Genomic DNA, 18686 nt, shown 5'->3' on the forward strand with positions numbered 1-18686 from the left:
GAGTAGCTTTGGCTGATTTTCCTTGTCTCCACTATGGGGCGTCTGGGCGCTGCATCGATACCACACTGCAACAAGTTTGGATATCCATCCGCTGCGGAGGGTCATGTCATCATGAAGAAACTCTGGATGAAAAATGTATTGTTGCAGTTTCTTTCAAATCACAAGATCGCTATAGACCCGGGGCTACAAATGTGTGTCAAAAGAACAGACAATGTGTTGTGTTCGATTCTATTCTGAGTTAATGAGATACAAACACACACACCATATCGGTCCAGATCGTAACTCGAACCTTGGTCTGTGTCCGTTTGCTCGGTAATGAAATAGCCTGCGCAGTGCGTTAATCAGTGTGATCTGACAGGCTATTGCTCGGTCCCTGTCCTGAGCTCCTTCTCCCAGTGCAAACGATACTTTCAGCTACCTCATAGTAATTGAATTAGTTCGGTTGGGAGGGAGGGCTTTTGCTTTGTTAGTGTGAACGCCCATTCAAAATTCAAACCAATGGGACTATCCTCCGTTCGGCTGTAACCGAACCCACTTTCTGGCTGCACGGAGCTGCCTTTGCTCTCACGGTCCCTTTAGTCTCGGCCCGTTGAATCTAAACATCAGGGGGAAAGAAGCACATGAATAACGCGTGTTTTATTTTTTCTCTCCTATGCTTATATATGAAGAGGATGCAGTGGAATGCTGCCATTTGGGCTCCGGGTAAAGAAGCGTCTCTACTGTCACCCAACAGTAGCGCATGAGAGAGGCTCGAGGACGGACTCCTCCCCACCCCCTTGACAGTATCAAGACAGCGCTGAGAAAGGATAGCTGCCTTTTTTTCCCGGCCAGTCTGCGAACGGAGCAGAGACAGCGTTACGAAAAAAGGACTAGACTACAACCGGGGGTTGCCTATATGGCTTTCCAAAGTTCCATCTCTGAAAACGTGGACATTGAAGGACACCAGCTATAGGGGGACATTGGACACCAGCTATAGGGGGACATTGGACACATATGGCTCGTTCTCCTTACTCAATCTTGACACCGATCCAGCTCAGCGCATGACCGTACAGAGACGGCTGTAGTCTGTTAGAGGGGACTTCTAACAACTGTTTTATCAATATTTGTTTGATATCCCTATATGTATATTTGTGTGAACATATTTTGTCTGGCCTAGGAGTAATTTTTACGCATACTGGAACCGTCAAAAACGGATGTCCCATGCACATACCATACAACTGAACCAGACACTGAACCTGAAGAGAGAAGCACTAACCACAGTGACCCTTGCATTTGATAACTTCACCTGCTACTGTCGTCAAATTAAGTGTGATTCCAATTGACCAACGAGGCGTCATCTCTGTTGCAGGTTGCGCTATCAAAGCCTCTCGCACCTTGGGGTAGGAGACAGCGATTTTCTGTTGTTGAATTGTCTTGCCTATTTCTGCCATTCATAAACTGCGACAGAGGACAGAAAAGGCACACAAATGTAAACAAGACAAAGCACCTCTCCTGCTGAAGTGTACCCTAAACTGACTGATCCCGCAGTCACCCCGCATCGAAGAGGAATACGTGCCGAACTTTGCTGTAGTGATGCTGCAAGTGGAGATGGTGCTATTCGTCTTTCTGGTGCTATGGATGTGTGTATTCAGCCAGGAACCCAGCTCCAAGGTGGTGGCCGACCGCTATGCCGTCTTCTGGAACCGAACCAACCCCAGGTAGGTGCCACTCAGAGCGGCCAGTGGGGCCGAAGCGAGTCGATGTTCTCCAGGGGCGGCCCGTGTGGACCAATACGTTTCGGTGGATCGAATATATAGACCGATGGCGATGCCTTTCATTTAAGATATAGATTACTGCCTATTGAGCACTTCACTCAGATGGGTTATATTTCCCAGAAATGTGGGTAGGCTATTGATGCAACAGAACACAACCTGTGCACACCGGGTTGGATTTAGGCTAGCCTATTTGGGATAGATGCTACACTGAATTGTATGCAATCAACAGTAATCAAACTCGTCAAGTTATCAAATCTGTCATCTTGGCATATAATAAGCCTTCGATGTGTTACCCGAAAAGCGCACTGTTGGAGAGTAAATTATCGGGTGTTCCAGTACCAGCATTCGGTGTTACTGAATCTAACCCCCACCTAAGAGTGGGCGCGAGTGTCGGTTTTCTGGATAGACACCGGGTTAAATCATGGAACGCTATTTGATTAGAGTAAGCCTGCTGTTGGCGCATGTAGGATAGCAGTAATCAAACTCGTCAAGTTATCAAATCTGTCATCTTGGCATATAATAAGCCTTCGATGTGTTACCCGCACCTACCAGCATTCGGTGTTACTGAATGGAGTGTCGGTTTTCTGGATAGACACCGGGTTAAATCATGGAACGCTATTTGATTAGAGTAAGCCTGCTGTTGGCGCATGTAGGATAGCGCGTGTACCATTGCGTTGTTTGAACGGCGTACACGCGTATTTGTAGTTTACTTCTCTAATCTTCGAAGGAGGCGGAATTCCTCTCCAGGTAGCAAATGCTGGTCAATCATGGCACCATGATTAACCCAGAGTTCGTATTTGTAAGAACAACAAGCGGGGTGAAAAGGGAACCAGTCAAGTCTGTAGGCCTTCAGTTTCTGTTTTGGCACTAGGTTGTAGCCTATCGGCACATTTGCGGATCCCTCTTACAATTTTGAAGATCAGAAATCAATAGGCCTTGCCTACTCAGTCAGGAACAAAACGCTTCGACAGGCTGATATAGGTTGGACTTAATTTCGTCTTTTAATTTATTCTATTATGATCATGATATGAGCTGTTCACCAAGGATTTATCCAATCCACGTATTGTTCTCATTCGGAAAACATGTTTTAATCCTATGAAAAAAGTCAAACTCTTCTGGATTTTCCCCCAAAATCGTTTCACTTACTTAGAATTATAATATCATTATGCGATTACTTTGGTTTATAGATTTAAGTCATAGATATGTAATTAACAGCCTATGTAAATACTGTAATTCAATTGGAGGTTGACTGTTGAAAAGTTAAAGTTCTGAAAGCAAATCACTTTTGCTGCATTAAAGTATTCTACTTCTTGCGAGTTTCGATAGGTAACGTGATTGTCATACAGTCTAAAATCACAAACATTAAAATAAATTGATGATCAAAATAGGAAATGTAGAATGTATCCACCAATTTATTAGCCCACGGCCAGGTAGTTCGGGAACTGGGACACTTCTGCTCCAAAACCATTGTGCTCGCAATGGCAGCCTATTTGAGGGATATATTCACAAACAAAGTCCCGAACCACATTTTGCGCCCTAAAAACCCACCTAATGGATTTCTTCGATATCAAATGATGTAACGAACTTTAGTTTCTTGGCTATTGAATAAAGATGTTGGACATCCAATCGTGCATGTAGCTGTAATCTGAAACTTTTCCACAAAGTATGGGTGATATCAACAAGAATTGGCAAAATAATCGTTTTATTTTAGTGGAGAAAAAATATTTGTATCGAATCATTTTAAACAACATTGAAATTGATCAAGAGAGAAAAGAGTTTTGCAAACATAGTTATTTATAGGACTAAGAAGATGTGTGTCCAAGATGTGTATTCATCATATTCATGAAAATATCTATTTGTATTGAAGGGTACAATAAAGCACCAATGTAGCAGTATTACAGTGAGAATAAGGTCAGCGTAGGTTGACCTTTAGATTTCCTTGAACCCGTAGCATAGAACGTCTAGCTAATGCCGTTTTCAACAGAGAGCCATACATGTCATAACAATATGTTGATGGAAATAAATAACATTTTCTGGAAAACTTAACAGCAGACAATCACACTTTACATAGTCAAAAATAGTTTTACTTATCATATTTAGCTTCTTATTTTATGTGTTATTTTAACTTTAAATTAGTATTTATGACTTTCTATATCACCATTAACTCTGGGCTATTTCCAATGCGGTTTTAGCTGTTCACTATATGTTGTTTGAAGCCCCTAAGCTAATTTTCCAAATACATTTTTTTTTAAAGTTATTAATTGTAGCTATGCAGACGCTCTTGTATAACTATTTATATTCAGTTTGAAGTTTGTGAGAAGAAAAAAAAGATGAATCGCTGAGAGCAATTAGTGGTGATGGTACAAGTGTAGGGTTCAGCATAGAGGCCTACTAAGAGCTGGGGTTGGGCTGTTCTAGCTGTAGACTAGAGATCCCCAGCGCTGATACACTCCACCGTGACTGTTGTGGTCCAGCTCTGCACTCCAGCTTAAGCCAGTTGTTTATTTGTGTGCTGCTTTGTTCAATACAAGTAACGCAAAGTTGGGCTCAATCTGATGTCTTACACTGATAGACACGGTTTCATTAGGGGTGCACATTTTTCACTAAGACTTTGACTGGCGGCTCTGTGGACCACTTGATTCACTCCAGATGGGCTGACCGTTTACTTAGTTCCAGGGGAGGGAAAAAATAAAGACGCCGAAATTAAAACGTTTGAGTAGGCTCGCTGTAAATCTCTGGTTGAGAGTTGAAATTGAAGAAAAGAAAAACTGACAGGAGAAGCTAACGAGGCTTCAATACGTGCTGCACTTGTGTGTCATTGTAAAATATGAGAAATAGATTGTTTCCCGAGCCCCATGTCTTGTTTTTGAAGTCCTGACTTGCCCGAGGAGAGGAAACAGGTTTTGTGAAAGGGTTTAATAATGTTAGTCATTCTCTTCTACTTACACTAATCAAGTTTGTTTGACGCTCAACCCTATCGGGCAGAGTCAGAAAACCTAGAACAACGGGAGAGAGCGGAGAGTAGAGCAGCAAAGATGTGTTCTCTCTGTATGTGGTGCATGGCGTATGTTCTCTGTATGAAATCATACAGCTCTTAGTTATCTGCTAGCGTAGGTGTTTACTATCAGGACTTGAGTGTACAGTTCAGTGGTGTATGGTAGCAGACTGCAGGCTTTTGTAGCCCTTTTGGCTCGAAGTGAAGTGAGCGTTTAGATGCTTCACACCTTCGGCAGGAGACTGGGAACCTGTAACTGCTTAATTACTCTGGTGAATCTCTCTCTCTCTCTCTCTCTCTCTCTCTCTCTAACATCCTTAATGAAGGGACACAGGTTTGTCTCAGGATTCTTTGTTCTTTCTTTCTTTCTTTCTTTCTTTCTTTCTTTCTTTCTTTCTTTCTTTCTTTCTTTCAGTACCTTGAGTATTTGGTGTAATGAAGGGAAGTTTGTTCTCTCTCAGGAGGTCCCTGCTTGCTGGTGAGAGCTCTCCCCACTTTCTCCCCCTTGCTACTCCTCCTTCTCCCCCCCTGTAGCTGTGGATCTCGCTCTCTCTCTCTCTCTCTTTTCTCTCTCTCTCTCTCTCTCTCTCTCTCTCTCTCTCTCTCTCTCTCTCGTTCGTTCGTTCGTTCATTCTCACACTGGGCCCAGAAAATGAATGAATACAATTACATATTCCAGGCGTCCCTCCATGGACCCAACTAGGGATGCTAGTTGGAGAGATGCACACAGTCTCGCAGAGGTCGCACGCACGCACACACTTGGAGACTCACAGGCACACACAGAGGTCATACAGCACAAAGCTAGCCTGTGTCTGCTGGAGAACGTTGAGGTGTGTATGCGAGATTTACCAAACAGATAAATCCCGAATGTACTGAACTGAAATGGTATTATTGACCCCGACCCCGACCCCAATCGGCTGGCCTCCCTTATAGCTCTTAGGCCACTCTGTGCATGTATCATTGCAACGTGAATAATGGGCTGGGAGGTCACCGAGGGCTTGTTCCCTCTCCTTCAGACTCTCATAAACGTCTGATAATTACATCTCACTCGGTTGGACTTCTCATTACCTGTCGCTGAGCCACGGGACGTGACAAACTGTCTGTCACTCTGCATGTGTGTTTGTCTGTGTGTGTGCACGTGTGCTGACTACACTGACACAGGCACGGTACATTTTCAGACTGTAGAGGGAAAGCCAGTCTCCACACCCCTTGGTCGTCTCTACCTTAGCCAAAACTATGGAGAGATAGGAGGCTAGTCCGTGCAGGGGGTTCAAAAGCCAATAAGGCCTTATTTATTTACATTACGGAAATGTTTTGATTAAAGTTCCATGTCTTATTTAATTAATAAGAGATATATTCATTTACATGGAAGGGATATTTTAGATTAAATCCCACACCCAATGTAACAGTGGATTTGAGTTTAAATGAATTTGACCCCAATGATCTACACACTTTATCTCATCTGCCCTGTCGCTTCTCTTTTTCTATACCCTCTGACTTATTTTCCATCAGCTCTCTCTCTCTCTCTCTCTCTCTCTCTCTCTCTGACTGAATGCTGATTAGTTCTCGTTAATGGCCTCTTGCTCTGTCGTTCTTTTAACCCTGCGGCGCCCGCAAGAGCACATTCACTGCGAGTGTAGGTTAGACTCAGCAAGGAGAGAGAGAGAGAGAAGGGAAAGATGGCATTCGAGGGATACAGTGAGGAAAGGAGAGAGTGGTAGAGACACACAACGTACAAGGTGTGATAAATGATTAAGATTACGGAAAGATATGAAGTGAGAAGAGAATGCTTTGTGACACGAACGTGAATGACTTTCACGAGGGCTTAATAGCATTCACTGCCCTTTGATGATAATAATATCTTTCCATTTCGAGACAGCCTTTTGGAGAGAAAAAAAACTAAATGCCGTGTTTGAACAAGTAACCTCTGTGTATTTTTGACTTCCCTTATTACGTCCTCATGACAACAGTTTCATTTCCTACCTCTGAAGTGTATCCATTGTGAGTTGTTATAATGAAAGAGACGAGAGACCACAGTAAGGGGGGGCTTCTGGTAGAGAACGCAACACAACACATCTCAAATGTGTGTGGGATGTTCTTCAGTAAGCACTGGTACTGCCTCTCGGCTCTGACCCCATTAGAGATGCCGAGCGGCGGGCGGAACAGTCAGCTTCACTGGGGTCTGTGGATGTGTCACTCCTTAGAGATTATATGAACTTGCATGTCATTGTAAGGGAAACATTGCATACATTAAAACAAAATTAAAAAAGCTTTTTAAGAATTTGTTTTTTACGCGATTGGAATTGTTTTGGTGAATTTTGCGGTGTTTTTTTTGTGTTCTTACATGAAAGTGAATTCTGATCGATTGTTGTCTAAGTTTAACAGTGATGTAGATGAATGACATGGATTTGATACATCTAAGAGAGCAGAAAATATTTCCCCAAACTATTGTAAAAAAACAAAAATAATAATAATAATCACCCTTGGAGGCTTGGGTTATTTGCATAGCACTGGCAAGCTCTAGATGGCACATACTGTACTATGGCCTTAACTCATTTCAATGACTCACTGTGGACCTTTCCCCCGTTTCAATGCCCAGTTTTGTGCTTTGTTTTGAGCTTAATCACTCCAAGGTCAAGTGGAGTGCTGAAACTCCGCTATCGGCCGGCCCATCTCCATTCAGCTGCCCACTAACCCTCAGCTTTCACAGGAACGCTATGGCTTTACTTCGAAACAATACAGTATTAACCAGCTTACGCAACACCCACATGTGTCTGACCGTATACTGTACTTTTAATACAATTCTGTCACCTTATTGATACAAATCACTTTTTCCCTGTCCGGTATTCCTGTATTACTCTTCTATTTCCACGGGTTTGATTTATTTAGCCCTTTTCTCTATCCCCCTGGTCTGAGTTTAGTTTCTGTGTGTCAGGGTTCTCCGAGGTATAGGAGACAGGGGAGTGTTTTATGGTCTGTTTATGGGTTTACTCTTTCAGAACTGATTCGGGACCAGTTCTCCCTTTTCCCTAGTTCAGTAAACTTTACCTATAGACCTAAACCACACAAATGACTCTGGATCAGTTCCTAGGGGTAGATGCCATGTATCATAAACACGTTGTTTTTTTGTTCTTGCTTCTCTAAAGCTCTGAATCAGATTTGGAGAATGAAGTATATTCTATGCATTCTACTTCTGTCGGCTTCATGCCTTTGTGTCTGAAACTGTTGAGCCCCCCCACCCTCAATCCTCCACCCCCTTTCAGAGTAAGCCCCCACCCGCCTTTGCCCCCCACCCCTCCGCCGCTCTCTCTGCCCACCAACACCACCAACCCTCTGGCCTTTTATTAGGAGGTCTGGAAGCAGCTGGTAGTGGCATGGGGTGCTCTGCCTTCCCAAACCAGATGTGGGCGCTATTGTGCAGGTCTCTTACCCCTTCACCCTTAACCCCTACCCTACCCTCCCCTACAACTCCAAACCCCCACCTGTCAATCATTTATCAGACACTCTTGTCCTCCAACCCTCCAGTCCTTCCCATTCTTGTCCTCACTGCTCGTCTTCCTCCGTTTAGTGTAGGGTGACTGTATGGGTCTATGCAAAGGTTTAGATTTGTCTGTGGACGGGTGGTATGGGATCTGCAGTAACTCAACATTGCCACCCATGGCACCAGTTCTTTATGCTCTGTGCCAATATAGAGAGAGGAGTCCAAGAACATAACATGGATTTTATGTTGCATGTCTGTTTTTGGACTTATTCAATTTATGGGGAAGTCAGGCGTATAGCTACATGGATATGTTCATTTATTTTTTTAAATTGAAGCCAAGAAAAACAAATATATATATATATATATTTTTTTGAGCTTTTGATCAAGTGTAGTAAAATTATTTATTCATTTATTTGATATCAACCAGCTCATTTAGTCTTGCCTGATTTGTTTTCTGTGTTCCGCTGTTAAACTCATTTACGCTCCAAGTTCAATCGCATTTTGACGCAATAACAACATTTGCATGAAAAGACCAGAAGGGCTTGATTGAATGATTGATTTTCCTTTTTTGTCGTCACAATTTACTGTGCAACTGGAAAATGTGACGCGACCGAGACCAACCGATTGAAAACCTTGATTTTACCAGACCCATTTTCCACAGATAATTCCTTTCATGGCACACTGACTTTGACCATTCACAGACGTTTTCCTTATTTAACTTGGGGGGGGGATGTTGTTCTAGCTGGGGAGCAGTGTGGAGAATGGATCCCAGAGGACGACACATCTCCAGCTCTAGAATAAAGAACTAATTGACAGTTGTAGCCCGTCATAAATGACTCATGAGGTAATTTCTCAGAAGTGACAGAGAGAGAGAGAGAGAGAGAGAGAGAGAGAGAGAGAGAGAGAGAGAGAGAGAGAGAGAGAGAGAGAAATTGTCAAATGGTTGGGCTGTGCGGTCCATTTTCCTGGAGAAAAGAATGTAGCCGACCGGTACGCTCTAGTTCCGATGCAATAGATTCAGGAAGAGTCACCAACGTTAGAACAGATTTCACTTCTCCCCAGTCTAACATTCACAGTCTGCTGGGTTTACTCCCCAACGTCCCTTTCCATGAGTAGAGCCCATACATTACTGCTGCTTCTCGACTGGCGGAATATGAAATTCAGGGAGGAAATGTTAGCACACCTTTATTGTACCGTGACTCCTGGTGCTTGGATTTTAAAAAATGCCGGATCCGTCGTGGCTCCACAACGTTAAGGCAACCTACTGTATTGATCGTATTGTACCTTCATCAGAGGGACATCATATATCCTCGCCCTAATCTGTGTACTGCCAGCCAGAGCCGCTGAAAGCCCAGCATGTCTCGGCATGTGGGGTTTTGGATGCACGACAGTTGCTCGGGTTTGTCTGCGTCAGTCTCGCGTAGATTATGCGAGTGTTACCGTATCATCATTCAACACCCCTTGATAGTATTTCCCAAAGTGTTGTCACAATAACAACATTTTTCATACGATACGATACCAGGCCAAGTATCACGATGGTGGGGAAAAAATCAGTGGCCTAGCTAGCTCCAAAAACAAAACTGAAATTCACACTTTTAGTCAACACAGCACATTGTTCAGTGTATCATAGAAAACTGCATAGGATGACTGATTTGATCATATTTGCAGAGGCCTGCCTGTGATTTGTCTGGATGAATGGGAGGTCGGAATATACATGTCATTGTGTCAGTACAGGTTCTTTAGATTAGTAGGGCTGAAAGGTTGCTCATATCATATGAAACGCTACTAAGGTATTCTAAAATGTTGCTATCATGATGTCTTGGTACCGTGATATTACCGTGGTACCGGTATACCGTGCAACACTAATTTCCCCACCCAATTCCATTTCCTTAAACACAAATACAAGGAAACAAGGCTTTTACCTCGCTCAGCCCCGCTGCTTGAAAGGGAGAGAGGAGCCACAAAACAGTTAGGCCACTTCCAAACTAGCTTCAAATACAACCAACACAACCCTCTCTCACTACACACACACACGCACACACACACACACACACACACACACACACACACACACGCCGGGTTCTGACAGGCTGAAAGGCGGTCATTGTTCCTCCTCTCTCTGTCCACTCTCTCTCTCCACGGCCAGGACTGGAAGTATGCATGCACTTAAAACGGAGGGAGAAAAGGAGGGAGGGAAAGATGAAGCAGTTGGAGGAGTTGATGAGGGAGGGGTGGGGGCACAGCTGAAGTTGTAGCATGTTCACGGAGGAGAGAAGGAAAGGGGAAGAGGAGAAAGGGGAATGCAGAGTGTTATAACCGAGGGCGACAGTGAGGCAGAGGAGAGTGGTGAAGAGGTGGCCCCGTGTATACCCCTCACACCCTTCTGTTTGTACCCCTCACACCCTTCTGTTTGTACTCCTCATCACTCCTTTCATGCCTCCCTTTCCCTCCTTCCCTGACTTTCTACCTTAACTGCCTTCTTCTACCCTCCCTCCCTCCCTCCCTCCCTCCCTCCCTCCCAGTGATGGTGGGGTAGGATGGGTCTATGCAGAAAGGATTAACCCTTCTCCGGTTCAGGCCACATGTTTTGTCTCCCTTTGTGTGTGTGTGTGTGTGTGTGTGTGTGTGTGTGTGTCTGTCCGTGCGCGCGTGTGCATGGGAGAGAGACTGTGGAGTGATTTCCACGTACAATACCACTATCATTGGGATATATTCCTAAAGGTAGCTATTTTAGACCCACCATTATTTTCTTCAACCGTTGTTTGATCAAGTGGAGTAGACTCCTTTTACTCCTCATGTGCATCACATCTGGTTTAGAAATGGATTCTACCGGAGGGATTCTGACTGTCTTTAGCTGTATCTCCCGCGCCCGTCGGTTTGGGTTCGAGTGTGTGAGCAGAAACCCTCTGTATACAGCAGTGTTACAACAGACCACAGCACTATTCTATGACCTCATTTTCTACCGTACAGGGGAAGCAATTAATCCACGGAATGTGTGTTAAATCCTATCCTCACCCTCTCCTCTCCTCAAGGCCCAGCTTTGGTTCCCTGGATAATCCAAAACATTATCCCAGATAACCAAATATGACACCCCAACGAACATAGGGCACACACACACACGTACAGTATGCGCGTATACACCCCCCCCCACACACACACACACACTCAAAAATGTCTTTGCTCTATTTAAGAAGTAGAGTTAATCTATTTTGTTTAGCTCTAGTTGCGTTATTTATTCTCCATGTTTATTTTTGACCCCCCCCCAAATCTCTCCAGAGTGAGTGTGGAGTGTAGCCCCTATCCCGGGCCTTTTGAATCTAACGTTACTACCCAGGGTATTAACCATGGAGTCACTGAGAGGCTTAAAAAGCCATCAGCTCATTGTCCTGTGACACAAAACCCCTTCCTCTCAAATCCCCCATCCCTCTCTTCTTTCTCTCTTCCTTCCCTCCCTCCCTCCTTCCCTCCTTTCTTCGAAAGCCCGGGCATTCATATTAATCAGTTTAAAAGGCTAATGAGATAAGAGAGACTCAAGGGGAGCCCCCAAAGTGCCCTAAGCCTCCGGAAAAAACAGAGGTGATGAAGGTGGCCTGGGGCTACAGCCTCCTGTATGTGTATTTTTAAGGATCACTACACTTTAGTTTTTAATACCCTTTGTTTGGTACAGTCCAGTCAGAATTGAGAAATGCTGTACTTAATAAATAAATACACATATATATATATATATATATATATATATTCACAGTGAGGCAAAAAAGTATTTAGTCAGCCACCAATTGTGCAAGTTCTCCCACTTAAAAAGATGAGAGAGGCCTGTAATTTTCATCATAGGTACACTTCAACTATGTCAGACAAAATGAGAGAAAAAAAATCCAGAAAATCACATTGTAGGATTTTTAATGAATTTATTTGCAAATTATGGTGTTAAATAAGTACAGGTTTGGTGGAAAGTGGGGTGTGGTGGAATGATGTTTGGGGGTAAATATACGTGGAATCGTAGTTGAGACTTAGCTGGTTGTTTGTGAGGTGTGTGGGTGTTGTTTGAGAAATATGCCTTTTTTGTTCCCCCTCTCTTTCTCCCTTGATCTCCATCTTGCCCCTCTCTTCCTACCGCCCTCACAACCCTGGCAGCTGCTGCTCTCCCTCTTTCTCGCGTGCATGCTCTCTTGTGCATGCTCTCTCCCAAAGATTATTAGTCGATGTGTCAGTAATAATTCCTGGGTTTTGGGGGATCCTGCTGGGGTGACCCAGCATGCACTGTGTTAGGTTTAGGCCCAGTGTTGTGGCGGGCCTGGCTGACTGACGGCTGGCTAGCACGTTACTGTATCACGTGTGTCGGCCTTTGTGGCTAGCCAGCCCTCTCTGTGCATTCAAGATGGCGAAGGTGAATTCAGTGATGGGATAGGAATATTACACGGTCTCCCTCTCGCTCGCTCTCTCTCGCTCTCTCCCAGACTGAGACAGGGCCATGCAAGTGAAAAAACATGGCGGCTCAGCGAGGAGAAATAAAATAAAACAACGTTTTGAGCAGACACAAAGAAAGGGGTAACGCTGGCAGCCATTCTTTAGCCAAATTATACAATTTTACATGACAAGAGTTTTTGTCATTTTTTAACTGTATATAAAATGGCCCGAAATAAGGGACGTGTGATTTAAAGGAACTGTCTTCCTAAGAAAAGAAAATCCTCTGAAATTAATTTGTGACTATCTGCCAATGTTTCACCAGATCGAAGGTGGGTCAGTCACAGAGCAGAAATAGACATGAGAGACATGAAATAATGCAATTTGATAACCAAACAAGGACATTCTGACTTTATTGGATTTAAACGTCTGCAGCTGTACTGTTCTAAACGTTTTCTTTCGGCAGTGAATAGGCACACGTTCTTGTTTCAGACATTTCTTTCTGTGGGGTTGGTTTTTGGTTTCCAAAAGGTCTCTTTGGAATATACAGTAGGCCGACTTGAGTTCCTTCGAACACGGAACAGACAGAACACCAGTGTTCAAGTGTTTCAGAGTTCCATAGTTCCGTCTCACCTGCTGTGCTCTGTACTCCTCACCGATAGAACCGATAGAACTCCACGTCAGTTCTAAAACACGACCGGAGACAATCCAGTTAGGGGGGGGGGGGGGGGGGGCAAATGGAAACCCAAATAGTCAAGATTGCAGGAGGTATTTTATTTTCCCAGGAATGAACAATGTTGGAATGGCCTCATTGCCTCATTAGGGCTTAAGTTATGCTGCTGTGTTGCTCTTAAAATGAATATAATAATAGGACCATTGTCTTGAAACAATTAGAAGTTTAAAGAATAGGAAGGTGTTTTATAAATCATGCCTTTGCAATGAGTATGATATTTCTACTGTAATTGTATTGAATTATTTACCTAAAATTAAATATTTTCCATTTTATTTTTCTTATTTCTTATTTATTGTGGGGTTTATTAATATTTATTGTTATTCACACTTTTTGTATTACCCTTCCTTCCTTTAAAATGTCAATTTCAGTTACTTTTCATTGTCAATTATTATTTGAAATATATGACATTTGTTGTAATATTTTTTTAAACAACTACTGTATATAGTCATATCACTGCTATACAACTATATTGTTTGTTTTTTTCTTCTTAAAAGTAGGAATTCATATGTTTTAAAAAAGCTGGAAGATTTCCACTTGCTCCTGTCTTGCGTATTTTAACAATGGAAAAAAAACGTCATAGCTTTAATTTAGTAAATTATTTCACATGAAGCTTCTATTCTTTTTTGTTGAATTAATACACATAAACCATCACAAAATATATCCAGACTGGAGCTTTCATTGGTATTTTCACATTAGTACTAACACATTTTCTTTAAAGGACGCATTACAAAAACTCAATACAATAACATTTAGATTTGTTTTCGATGACACAGCTTGCCGCTTGCAGCTGTATAAAGTGAATTATTTTCACATGATGAGAGACTTGATGGGAAATGTGCTAAACTAGATTATTAGCCAGTAAGGTATAAGAGATAGAACCTTTCCCTGTATTGGATTGGAACGCAACCCGCTCTGTGCTTGGGGGAGGACGATTAAATATTTAGAGCTGTTTGCGATCCCCAGGTCGAGCTGTACTTGCAAACCTTCGCACGCAATTCTGGGGAATCGAGGTCAAGGCGGACATGTTTGAAACCTTGAAGGTGACAGACTGTCATCAGTCTCTGTTCGTCATGTGGTTTGATCCTGACTACCTTTATGATACATATTATGTAAGATAATTCACTTTTAATGAATTTTCTGAGAGGTAAAATTGGCCTATTGAATGTTGCTGTTGAAAATGTGTTTTTTTTTATATCACATTTACTTTGAGGATGACTTTGAGTAATACTTTTAGTTTACTACTTATTTCCTAGTGAGACCCGCCATTTTCAAATCGGACGCCATTTTAAGTTAATGTTTCAGAGAAATTTTTATATGAATGTCTTCTGTTGACATTTTTTTTTTTTTTTTCAAAGTCCCAACTTTCCCAGATATAAAATAACATGGCAACCAAGTAATTAATCAACAAAATACTTGGCATCACCAAACAAGAGGCAACACACATGCTGTTTTACAGCGTCATATTCCGAAGCCAGAAGTGTCTGTCTGTGATTTCACCTCTCATTGACAGGTGTCAATCTCTCAGTCCCTCAACATATCCTCCACTCCAATCTGTTAATGAGCAGAGGAACAGGGGAGTGATCTGATCTTTAGTAATGCAGTATCCCACTCTCACCCTCACTCACTCTTTCTGTGACGGGGAGAGGCATTCTTATATTAGGGCTTGTTCGGCTTCCATCTGTCCGTGGTACATTAACGGCAGAGCGGAGCATAACTCCCCCTGCCTGTATCAGTGGTAAGAGGGACATGGCTGAATTATTCACACTCATAATCGGCCTTTATGTCCCGCCGCCCGGCCCGTCCCGGCCCGGGCACCGATGTTATTCTAGTGCATAATTGATAGTGCTCAGAAGTGGAAAAGTTAGAATAGCAGAAGTAATGCGAAGCGAAAGTGTAGTCAGGCGGCGGCGGGAGTGGAGAGGGGGATTGGAGTAGAAGTGGGGAGGCAGACAGGGAAGTGGGTTAGGGCGCTGTTGCACAGAGCTTGTGTTAGCCTTTATCAGGCTTAGCCGGGGCTAGCGCGAGGATCGCGTGTGCAGGCCAGCCTGAGATGGAGGGGGAGGAAAGGGGGCTGAGATGGAAGAAGTGAAGGAGGAGACGGGGATCCTGTGTAACGAGAGTTGACGCTGAGCTGGGCTAGAATGTCGTCTCTCCCCGGAGTCAGATTGGAGTTTTGCGACTGGACTGGGCATTTACTTCTCTTTTTTTTTTTTACATCCCTTCACACATAACCCAGTCTGGAACGGCTTGGGATTAGATGTTACCGGAGCATTTGAATGCTAAAGTGTTACAAACTTTAACTACGAAAGGCTGATGAGGTAAACATTTAGAGAATACTTCTCTCGTCTTTGGGATTTTTGAATGTTTCGTTTCCTCAATTGCAAACAAACCCCAATCATCTATAAATGATGAACTTTATTCGATTGTCCTTCAGATATATTTGAGTGTGTTGGTGTTTATTTTGGAACCCCTCCAACACACTTTCCTCTGACTCCTACTGTACTGCACCACAGGCAGGTAGATGAGAGAGGCATTGACATCACATTACAACCATACGATACAGTGATCGATAAACTGAAACCTCCGGAGCAGAGTAGTTACTGGCTGAGCTCCAACACCAAACAGATGCTGCCCATTGAGAAATTGACTGAGATAACCTCCTGAAAATGTTTTAAGAAAGCAATTCCCATCTAGGAAAAAAATGGCTGGCTGTTAAATTCTTCCTTTTAACTGACTGTACCTGACTCGCCCTTATCTTCCAATCTTTAGGTCATTGATCTATTTCACAGCGTCAACTGTAAGACTACTGGGTTTAAAAGACTAACCCTCAAGAATATTCCTCCTCTATATTTCCCTCTGTCTTCTCTCCCAGTCGGTGTGATTGGGTATCCTGGCCACGGACGCCCACACTTCTCAGGTGGAAGCTGTAAACATGGCCCCAGGTGGAACCTATTTTACACCTTGCTGACCCTCAACAAGGACCGCACTAACTGCTACCTAGCACGCCCTTTGTGCTTCGATAACAAAGAGCTTCAGCTGTTTAAAACCCACAACCTGTGTGCAGCAGTGGTAACCTGAGAGAGCTTTCATATCAGAGGTTGGTGGGAAACGTTTAATCCTCTGCTCGAAACCCACCAACACACAACACTTGGGGATCGCGCTTGGTAAAGTGGCCTGCTTTGATAGGGAGATCAGTTGGTAGTGACTGGAGAGACTGGTGATTGTGGAAACAGACACTGCAGAGATCTTGGAAAGGAGAACATCTGGAAAATAATTTAGATCTCATACATACAACCGGAGCCATGCATGTTCAGTACGTACACTACGTGTCCAAAAGTATGTGGACACCTGCTCCGTCAAACGTCTCATTCCAAAATCATGGGCATTAATATGGAGTTTGTCCCCCATTTGCCGCTACAACAGCCTCCACTCTTCTGGGAAGGCTTTACACTTGCTTCCATTCAGCCACAAGAGTGTTCGTGAGGTCGGGCACTGATGTTGGGCGATTAGGCCTGGCTCGCAGTCGGCGTTCCAATTCATCCCAAAGGTATTTGATGGGGTTGAAGACAGGGCTCTGTGCAGGCCAGTCAAGTTCTTCCACACCGATCTCAAAAAAACATTTCTGTATGGGCCTCGCTTTGTGCACGGGGGCATTGTCATGCTGAAACAGGAAAGGACCTTCCCCAAACTATTGCCACAAAGTTGGAAGCACAGAATTGTCTAGAATGTCATTGTATGCTAGGGCGTTAAGATTTCCCTTCACTGGAACTTAGGGGCCTAGCCCGAACAAAAAAAAACATCCCCAAACCATTATTCCTCCTCCACCAAACTTTACAGTGGTGGACACTATGTGGACACTATTCCAGAGAAACAGTTTCCACTGCTCCAGAGTCCAATGACGGCAAGTTTTACACCACTCCAGCCGACGTTGGCATTGTGCATGGTGATCTTCGGCTTGTATGCAGCTGCTTGGCCATGGAAACCCATTTCATGAAGCTCCCAAATAATATTTATTGTGCTGACGTTGCTTCCAGAGGCAGTTTGGAACTCCTTGGTAGTGAGTGTTGTAACCGGGGACAGACGGCAGTCCCGTTTTGTGACCTTGTGTGGCCTACCACTTCATGGCTTAGCCGTTGTTGTACCTAGACGTTTCCACTTCACAATAACAGCACTTACAGTTGACCGGGGCAGCTCTAGCAGGGCAGAAATTTGACTAACTGACGGTGTCACGCTAAAAGTCACTGAGCTCTTCAGTATGGGCCATTCTACTGCCAATGTTTCCTATGGAGATTGCATGGCTGTGTGATCAATTTTATACACCTGTCAGCAAAGAGTGAGGCTGAAAGAGTCTAATCCACTCATTTGAAGCGGTGTCCACATACATTTGGCCATTTTGTGTACATAAACACACATATGACGTGTGTAGTCATGCATACATCTGGACATTCTTGAACAGACGAACGAGCCTTAACATATACCGTACAGTACATCGCTTAGACAATCTCCCTTGTAGACACATGAAACCCCTGTAAACTGATGCAGGCTAGACAAAAGGATGGATACATTCGATTTTAACATTTAATTTTCAACTAATTTACTATTTTAGATATTTTGAGTGCCAAAATGAAATCACAAGTTTTATATGTGTGATTGCGTCAAAGTGATGTTGTCCCGATCATAAAAGATTTCAGTTGAAACTTTTTATATTTACTGCACAGTATGAGTACCCATATATCTCTAGTGGAGTCCAACTATAAATTCCCTTTGATAGATGTACCGTACACGCCATTATAGTTTAAAAGGAAGCACTCTGTCCAAGCTATATCTATTTTTTTTTCAACAACACTTTTATAATATATAATATATTTGTATCTATCGCTGGAGTCACTACAATGTGCCCATAAAGACATCGGATGGAAACATTAGCAGCGATACATCTGGGAAAGTCATAAAGCCGATTTACGAGTGCACTTAAGGGCCATGCACCTACCGGAGCCATTCTGGAAAGATGCAGACTGAGATTGCACCAAACTCTCCCAAATTACCCTCATTTAAAACTAATGTAGAAGAAGATCGATAAATGCTCAAATTAGCATTAATCTTGATTTTTGGGTAGAAGATTATATGATCACATTTATTTATTTATTTTCTTATTATATATTTTGTAGGTTTAATTAACAGAAGACTTCATGCACAAATGTGGCGACTTAAAAAGGCCATTGAATAATGTACAGGAAGGCATATCTAAAACTATAGCCAATGAAATACTTATGCAAATGGTACTATAATAGAAATGATGTCTCTTAGATTATGTACAATCAT

General features: G+C 43.1%; 1 protein-coding gene across 2 annotated transcripts in view; it reads left to right on the forward strand.

The window, feature by feature from the left end:
* The first annotated feature begins 538 nt into the window (after nucleotides 1–538).
* The window catches only part of efna5b (ephrin-A5b), a 113555-nt gene continuing 95407 nt past the window's right edge, over nucleotides 539–18686 (forward strand). For both annotated transcript variants that reach the window (XM_029638372.2, XM_029638373.2), the window contains exon 1: nucleotides 539–1697. In XM_029638372.2, the coding sequence (XP_029494232.1) occupies nucleotides 1573–1697 (125 nt within the window). In that variant the 5' untranslated portion in view covers nucleotides 539–1572. The remainder of the gene's footprint in view (nucleotides 1698–18686) is intronic.

Source organism: Oncorhynchus nerka, linkage group LG27 (genome assembly GCF_034236695.1).
Source record: "Oncorhynchus nerka isolate Pitt River linkage group LG27, Oner_Uvic_2.0, whole genome shotgun sequence".
NCBI lineage: Eukaryota > Metazoa > Chordata > Actinopteri > Salmoniformes > Salmonidae > Oncorhynchus > Oncorhynchus nerka.